Consider the following 8946-nt stretch of genomic DNA (forward strand, 5'->3'; position numbering starts at 1 on the left):
CCGCCATCTGCTTTTCCGGAAATTTCAACTTTCCTTTCTCGATCCAACTTTGAATTGTGTCCCGGAATACAACACAATTATTGGTTGCATGCTTATTAGAATTATGATACTTGCAGTATATCTTTCCCTTTAATTCATCGGCCTTAGGGATAGTATGTCCCGGCCGAAGCTTGATGATTTTTGCTGCCAATAATTGATCGAAAATTGCATCAGCTTTGGTGATATTGAAAGTGTATACTTTCGATGACTTACTCATTTCCTCGGCAGCCGAACGGGTTTTGGTGTCTTTGGAACTTACTTGAGCCAAAGCCTTGCAGACGTAGAGTTTATCTATTACTATCTCGGCCGCATCTACACTAGCATACTGAAGATCCTCACTTTCGGCCAATGCATAGCTAACCGTGGGATTCTTATACAACGTCCCCCGGGATGGTGACTTTGATATCTTTTCTTCTCGGAGCAGATAATCATACTGTTCAACGTGTTGAGCAAGTTCGTACATATCTCGAATATTTGCCCCCAGAAACTTTTTTTTTGTATTCCACGTCCAATCCGTTGAGAGCGATTCTGACGAATTCCACTTCGGGGAGTGGTACTCGGCACCAATTCATGGTCGACTTAAACCTCGTTAGGTATTCCATTGGAGATTCGTCGGATGCTTGAGCCATCCTGGCCAACGATGATACGGACATCTCCATCCCTGGCCGATAGAATTGTTCATGGAACTTCTCGACTAACTCTTCCCAACTCTGCACGGAGTTGGGCGGGAGATTAATGTACCAGGCAAAAGCTGAGCCTGTCAGTGAAAAGTTAAACAGCCGCAATTTATAGAAGTCGTTATTGACGTCTCCACACTGCGCTGTGAAACGAGCCACATGTTCTAATGAGGATAAAGACGATTCCCCGACGAAGAGACTGAAATCAGGGATCTTAAAACCTCGTGGGTATTCAAACCTTTCCACATAAGCTGGGTAGAGATGGATGAATTTTGGAAACTTCGGCCCCTTTTTTAGGGCCGAGTCAATCATTCTCTGGACTTTGGTCATGTTTACGGAAGCGGCTTCTTCTCCCTGGCTTGGTCCCTCGGATCTATTTCCCGGTCCACCTCTTTTTTCTAAGGTGATTGGTTGCGGCCGGGCGGACCCTCTCTCGGCTTGTATTGGAACATTCGTAGAAGGCTGCCGAGGTTGGCCGACCTGGCCATCTTCGAAGGCTTTACTAACCAACAGTTCAAGCATCCTGGTCTGTGTATCGTTGTTACTTCGTATTTCTTCTAGTAAATCATTCATCTTTTGACCAATCGACTGCTCGACTTGCCGATACTGTTCATCAAGTCGTCTCCGAAGAAAAGACCTAGTTGGTGGATCGGAACCTTCCCCACCATCGTCGTCGTAATCTTCCACTATCCTTTCCACAAACATGCCCGTCGTTTGATTCGGGACCGCTGAGTTGTGAGGTTGTCCGCCGAGACAGATTTCATTTTCTCAGCGTGTCACACTTGTGGCCTCGGGCGGCGCAACAATGATCGAATTTTTTGCAGGGTGCAAATCCTGCCCAAGGCCTTGCACTGGTAAGTCAGTTGTTGACTTTCCCATGGTTGTTCCCTTCTTTACAGACCGTGTCTCAACGGTCATGAACTCCGAGGGTTTAGCACAAAGGTCCCATCGGGCGTGCCAAAATGTTGACTCTAAAAATTGCAAAACCTACGTGGTGCGCAGGCCAAGTAACTAATAAGCTAACTATGTCATTCGGTTGAATGCGGGGCGTGCCAACTCGTCGACCGAGCTTGGCCGAGGAGTAAAATTTGTTGATGTCGCGTTGAGCGCGTCGTTGACTTCTCTGTCTTGCGATTGCGACCGAGGAAGGAACACTCTCGATCTTTGGGTTCTACAGCCTGAAGACAAGGCTACTAATTCTGCGGAGTTCACAAATCGTCGGAGCCTGATTCGGTCACTGTGATTATATTCGTAAGAGTATAAGCACGTTGAATCGAGACCAAACTATATGGGCGCAGGTACTCAAATGTGACGTATGTCTTGATGGTAAACGTAGTTCGGCCGTCGGAATGTCGAACCCTGAAACTTACTTGCGAGTATCCAATCATAAAATCACTCGGCGTCTAGACGCCGAGCAATGCAATTCGTAACACCTGACTATGCCGAGAAGGCTAGCAAGGTGACCTCTGCCAACAAAGGTTCAAAAACCCTTCTCGGCCGAGACTTAGATAGGTAACCGGTCGACCTCGACGCAGTGCTGTTTATCCAAACTGAAGGTGCTTTTCGGTCGGCTGATTCTACGGCAGAAGTGCTGTTTATCCAAACTGAAGATGCTCGCCGGGTGCCTCCACAGTGCTGTTTATCCAAACCGAAGGTGTGTCGGCGGAAAAGGAAAAGGAAAAATCTCAAGGTATTTGAGAGGTTTTGCGCAGGGCAATTGTATGCTGATTTGAAGGGCCTTTTCTGTTGCATGATTTCTTATATTTATAGCACCCCATTCCTTGAGACCGATTCGCATTCTGATTTGGATTGGGAGTCCTTGTCCCGTTTCAACTCTAACTCGAACAAACCTATTCCCACTGGGATTCTGAATTTTCCTTCCTTTCGAGGCTTTATTCTTTGCCGGTCGGGAATCTTGGTCGCACTAGGACTCCCTCGACCTTTTCTATTTATCCAGATTACTTAGGATAGGACTTGACCGACCCTGCCAATAGGCCCGGGATTTATCATTAGGCTCATAGTATGACATAACCTTGGGCCGAGCACATCCTGCTGCTCGACCCAACAATATTATTTTGGGCCCAAACAAGAACGTAGGACAATGTCATATGGAATCAATTAAAATTCCAACTCAGGTTGAAGAAGCTCTACGAGACCCTAAGTGGATAAAGCTATGGATGCAGAGATGTCTACTTTACAAAAAAATAGAACCTGGGAGATTACCAAGAAACTTTTTCTCTGGTACAAAGCAAGGTTAGTAGCTAAGGGGTACACTCAAATGTATGTTGTAGATTACCAAGAAACTTCTTCTCCAGTCGCAAAGATGAATGCAATACATGTTTTGATTTCCTTAACTGCAAATATGGATTAGCCTCTTAAACAATTTCATGTGAAGAATGCACTCCTTCATAAGGACTTGGAAGAGCAAGTTTATATGATCTTTCCACTAGGATATGGTGCGAGGGGTAATACTAAGGTGTGCATATTGCGTAAGTCTCTTTACGGACTCAAGCAATTGCCATGTGCTTGGTTTGACAGGTTTACTTTAAGCAATGAAGGAGTATGGGTATCGCCAAAGTCATTCATATCACACTTTTTTCTAAAGCGTAGGCTTGGAAAATTGACTGCTTCAATTGTTTATGTGGATGATATGATTATTACAAGAGATGATTCAGAAGAAATTCAAAAGTTACAACTAATATTGCATTTGAATTTAAGATGAAAGATTTGGGAGAGTTGAAGAACTTTCTTAGGGTTGAGGTCGCCTGTTCAACTAAAGGTATTTTCTTGTCTCAACGAAAATATGTGTTGGATTTGTTGAGAGAAATTGGTATGTTAGAGTGTAAACATGTTGACACTCCTATAGTAGAAAAGCATTACTTATGTAATTATTATGTATTTACCCTAATCAGGTTCCTGTTAATAAGGGTAAATATCAAAGACTTGTGGGCAGATTAATTTATCTAGCTCACACTCATCCTGATTTTGCATATGTTGTGAGTCAGCTTATGTCACATGGCTGCTATAATATGGATTTTGGCATATCTGAAGTTTGCACCTACCACCTAGTAAGGGAATATTGTATGGAAGAGATGGGCACCTAAAAGTTGAGGGATACTTTACGTTTGTTGGAGGGAACTTGGTTACATGGTGTAGTAAGAAACAGAAAGTGGTGGTAAGACAATCTGCTAAAGCTGAGTATAGGGTATGGCACAAGAAATATATGAACTCCTTTGGTTACGTAAGTTTTTGAGTTATCTTAGTTTCAAACCAAAGGAAGCTATGAAATTATGTTGTGACAATAAGTTTACAAGAAAAATAGCATATAATCAGAACAACATGATAGAACAAAGCATGTGGAGGTTCATAGCACTTTGTTAAGGAGAATCACAAAAGGAAGATTGCGTCTATAGCATTTGTAAATTCAGGGAAACAGTTGGATGTTGTTCTTACACATGGAGTATCGAGTAAAGCTTTTTTCTAGACTTACTTGGCAAGTTGGGCATGTCCTATATCTATGCACCAACTTGAATAAGAGTATTGATTATATTATAAATATTCTAGGAGCCCCATATTTGGTTGGAATAGGATTTGTAATTAGTTGTAATTTTTAGGATTTAGTTTCCTTATCATTGTAATTAGATTCATGGAGAGTAAGGCATGTGTATATATTACAAACCCTAGAGGATGAATAAAGTAACAAAGTATTTTAATGTATTTCTTCTCATGCTTCACGTTCAGGGGTATGACCTTTTCATATCATATCTCACTTAATAAGTTGGAAGAATGCGATAAAACACTATTTTATGAACAAAATTGGAGACAATAAAGTTGTTTGGCATTGCGTTGTTCCAATTCATGATTCAAGTGAGATTGATTACCTAAAATGACCATCAAGTAAAAAACCACACGTACCAACTTTAACTCTTGGCCTTCTTACAGAAATTACGTATTCATGCATACTCGTAGAACTATGATTTGCAAGGAGAAATGACTAATTACAGTAGAATGGTAGACTGCATGTCAATGGCCGATTCGGCTCAACTGCCGATCAATTCGTTATCAGTTTTTAAATGTTGGGTGGCCAATCCATCCAACACCCCAAACAACTAAAATAGATATTATACGTATAACAAAAGTACTTATGAGCAAAAGCGCTTATGAACTTTCACTCTTTGAAGAAAAAGAAGACAACAATCAAGAAGACTTCAAAAATAACAAAAATGTAGTGAGAGTTGAGTGAAGGACTTACTAAGGCAGAACGCTAGTGCCTGAAAAAGTCTAGCTTAATGCTCAATAGGACGTTCATCAACATAACTGCAGTCCCAACAATCAGGAAACCTAAAATCCTTTTTCTTTCAAAATCTCTGTTTATATCTTCTAGTTTCCTTTGGTGGTCTCGGTAATCTAGTAGTACTTCTCCTACTAAAGTGGAGTTACAGGATTTCGTCTGCACCAACCTACTTCTATCATTTCCCAAAAAATGTGAATTCCTTCCATTGTAATCAAGAAAAAATATTACTATACGGGATTCTACAACCTACGCAAGTACTTCAGCAGCCATTTTCACGTAAAACATTCCTATTCCCCTGTCAGGCATTCGATGAACGATGCACAAAATTCAGAGACTAGACCTCACAAAGCATGTATCATGTATCTTCCGCTACGAGGTACATAAAATAAAACAAAAACGGAAAGCTCAAAAAGACATAAGCTTGGGACCATTATCTGGCATACCCATCCCAGCAGCTAAATCCGCGTCCAGCTGAGTGTGAGGTGCATCCCCCATCATTATCTTCACACGCTTCTTATGACGCTTTGTCTTGAAATGATCGTCCCTCACCAGCGCATTGTTAAAGTATCGGCTGCAATTCCAAAACCGAGTTGCTCACTCAGCAAATTAGACAAACCCAACTAAAACAAACTAGTAGCACAAATGATTCTCGACGATGGCTAACTTTCCATTCTTTTTCTCAGCAACCAAACAGACGCAGATAAAAATTTCCACCAAAATTCAAAACTAAAAGTACACAAAATCTTACTCGCAGTGTAGGCAGTAGTATTGGCCCATCCCAGGAAGGTCCTGATCCTGAGGCAATGGCTTCGCCCCCTCCTCTGCCTTCTTCAGACCATCATACACCATGTCGTTACGTGATCAAATTCTCCGTCAAGGAACCAAATCAAAATTCTACAAAATTGAACCAAAAAAAATAAAAAAATAAATAACAATTGCGGTGAAGAAAAAAAAGGACATCTTTGATTTCGAATTCGGCGTGGCGGTGAGTCTTGTGAGAGTATCTTCGTTTCTTGACGCTTCTATGCGGGCACTTGCCTCCCATGATTTCTTGGATTCGAAGTTTCGGTTTCTGTGACTGCTCGTTACGGTTTCGTAAACCCCGGAAACGAAAAGAGGGATGGAGAGAGGGAAGGGAGCGGGATTTATCTTGCTTCCCGAATGCGGTGTCGTTTCAAAATCTTCTGGGACGATATTGTTGTCGGTCGGATTGGGACATAGTAGCAGGGCCTTGTTTCGGCCTGTTCTTAGAGGGATGAAAGCCCATTTGTTAGGCCCAACATTGGAATAAACGAGTGTTAGGTAAATTTTTTTTTTTTTTTGAACAAATTATATTATCTATCTTAAAGGGAATGTGTAGATCCACACGCTCCATAGCTCTGATACCATATAGAATTATCAAAGAAACAAGCCAAAGGCCCACTTACAACACCGATATTGTCGCCAACTTAGGAACTACCACCTGCACAATCCGTCAGGTGTGCGGTTTTATCACCAAAGACATAAGTATTAGTTGGAGTGAGATTAGGTTATTTAAACTATTCTTTTGTCATTGATACAGTCGATGTAAGATAGTTCAACACTGAGAATGTTCTCTTGATGATGGTTGGTCTCGACTCCGCCCAAGCTATTTGGGAGTGTCTCCATCAACTAGGGATGGTCACGGTCTGGTTCAGCCTGGTTCCACCCTCAAAATGGAACTGGAATTGAAATTTTTCAACGGGTCGGTTCGGTGCGGTTTTGCTTAAATTTATTACTAAAACCATGCGATTCGGTTCATGACGGTTTCGGTTCAGTTCATGCTGGTTTACGGTTTTAACCAAAATTATACATATGTTTCTTCTAATTTTCTACTTCTAATACCAAACACATATTTCAATCACAAATTCAAGTAAATTTGAGTTTCCACTACTAGATCTACAAGATTTGTGACCGAAAGATAGAAAGTGTGCATATAAATATAAATAAAAAGGCTCATATCAAGACCAAAGTGTAGATCTTAAACTAAAACTAAAATGTACATAATACATAATATACTGGAAAAGAATGAAGAAAAATAATGTAGGGGGAGAAAAGTTATAAAACAACAAAAGAGGGGGAGAGAAGTGAAGAAAAATATTGGGCTTATGCACATGGTCTTCTTGGAAAAATGTCTTATCTCTACTAAATAATAAAACACTCATTGTCAACCAAAACCTTATGAAATTACCAGTTTAACCCTCTAATTAAAACAGAACATGAATAAGAAATATGGGGCAGAAATGTAATTTCACACAACCAAATTTTGCTGTTTTTTTTCAAAACCTCACCTACATGTAATTCTAATATATCTCTAATTAAAAAAATAAAATAAAAAAAAAACTAAAAAAAAAACTTCTCACTCTCACATTCTCTATCACTCTCTTCCTCTCTCTCATTCTATTCAAAAAAAAAAAAAAAATTCTCACACTCTTTGTGTGTGCCCATATGCTAGTTTATATAATAATAATAATAAACTAATAATTTATATTAAAAAGGGTTCAGTCCGGTTCCTTCGGTTCTTAATATTTCCAAACCGAAACCGTTTGAAACGTTTCGGTTTAGTTGTTCCGGTTTTGACTTTTTTGGTCAACGTAGTTTTTTTTGTCATGATTCGATTCTATTTTCCGGCGGTTTTTATGCCCACCCCTGCCATCAAAACTTATCTCAAGTTTCTGTTGCCAACGTTGCTAACCTACGCTTTCGTCTTCTTAACCTTCAAAAAGGCAGTCGCCTACTCCATGAGTATCTTCAGGAGGCCAAGTCAATTGCTGATGGTCTTGCCTCCATTCATCAAAAGGTCTCTGACAGTGATCTTGTGATGTCCATTCTCCGTGGTCTAGGAGTAGACTATGTTATGTTTGTCATGTCAATTCTTAATACGGCCACCTTGCCTTCCTTCTCCGACCTGCGTCAACAAATTCTGACTTATGAAGCCTAGGCTGCTCGCATGAATCCAACACCTGCTGCCCATGCACTCATGGCTGCTCAGGCTCCACAACCACATAATCCAGCCGCTACACCCACAGCAGCTGCAAGCTGCTCTGCCACACCCACAACAGTGTTGGAAAATTTAATAATATTATTATTATATTAAATTTATTAATTAAATGAAAATTAGAAGTGAAGATTTTTGGTAAAAAGATATATCTACTTAAATGAAGAGTTGAAACTTTTGACTCTTCATGAATAATTACATGCTTTGTAAAGATGTATCTCACATTCAATAAATAAGGAAGCACCTTATAATCACAAAATAACTTTTCATTGTTAACATAATCATACATAGAGTGCACTAAATATTAGAGAGTCTCATTAAGTCCATATGAGAGAGTTTTCAACACAACCGTGGTTCATGGAGCCTTGTGATTTGGAGTGCTACTATTACAAGGACGTGGTCGTTGTATCTTGGGAGACATGCGCCGAACAACCATGATCACCGTAGTAGGGCGTAAACTTGTCTTAAGGACAAAGTGTCCAACACTTGCCTCGACTAGGGATGGGCAAATACTCATTGGTTATGGGTAACCACAGTTACCCGCCCGTTTAAATTAAACGGTTACGGTTATGGGTAACCGTTTAGAAAAATAAACGGTTATGGGTATAACCATTTACCCGCGAAATTTAAATGGGCGGTTATGGGTATTAACCGTGGTTATAAACGGGTAACCGTTTAACCATTTATTTTATATATGTAAAATTAACACAAACCATGTTCTTGATCCAATAATACTTAGCACCCAATAAATTAGCAAGGAATTCATCGGTCCTTCACTCAATAACACTGCTACAGGAATGATGATTCTCATCATCAAGGAATTCGCCAAATTAATTTAAATTCCTTGCAGGTAACCATGAAATTGACAGAAATGCTTTGATAGAAATGTCTTCTAAACAATTTTTGTAACCAAATAATAC

The 8946-nt window shown here is 40.1% G+C and overlaps 1 protein-coding gene across 1 annotated transcript; it reads right to left on the reverse strand.

Annotated features, from left to right (window-relative positions):
• Positions 1-5279: 5279 nt before the first annotated feature.
• LOC137721808 (uncharacterized) lies at positions 5280-6159 on the reverse strand. Its single transcript, XM_068460819.2, has 2 exons — positions 5759-6159; positions 5280-5581 (listed from the first exon to the last, which is right to left on the reverse strand). Exons 1-2 carry the CDS (start codon positions 5857-5859, stop codon positions 5416-5418), a joined length of 267 nt encoding a protein of 88 aa, XP_068316920.1. The 5' UTR covers positions 5860-6159; the 3' UTR covers positions 5280-5415.
• Positions 6160-8946: the final 2787 nt, after the last annotated feature.

The sequence above is a fragment of the Pyrus communis genome, chromosome 4, assembly GCF_041283825.1.
Source record: "Pyrus communis isolate YQ-2024b chromosome 4, ASM4128382v1, whole genome shotgun sequence".
NCBI classification, from domain to species: Eukaryota; Viridiplantae; Streptophyta; class Magnoliopsida; order Rosales; family Rosaceae; genus Pyrus; species Pyrus communis.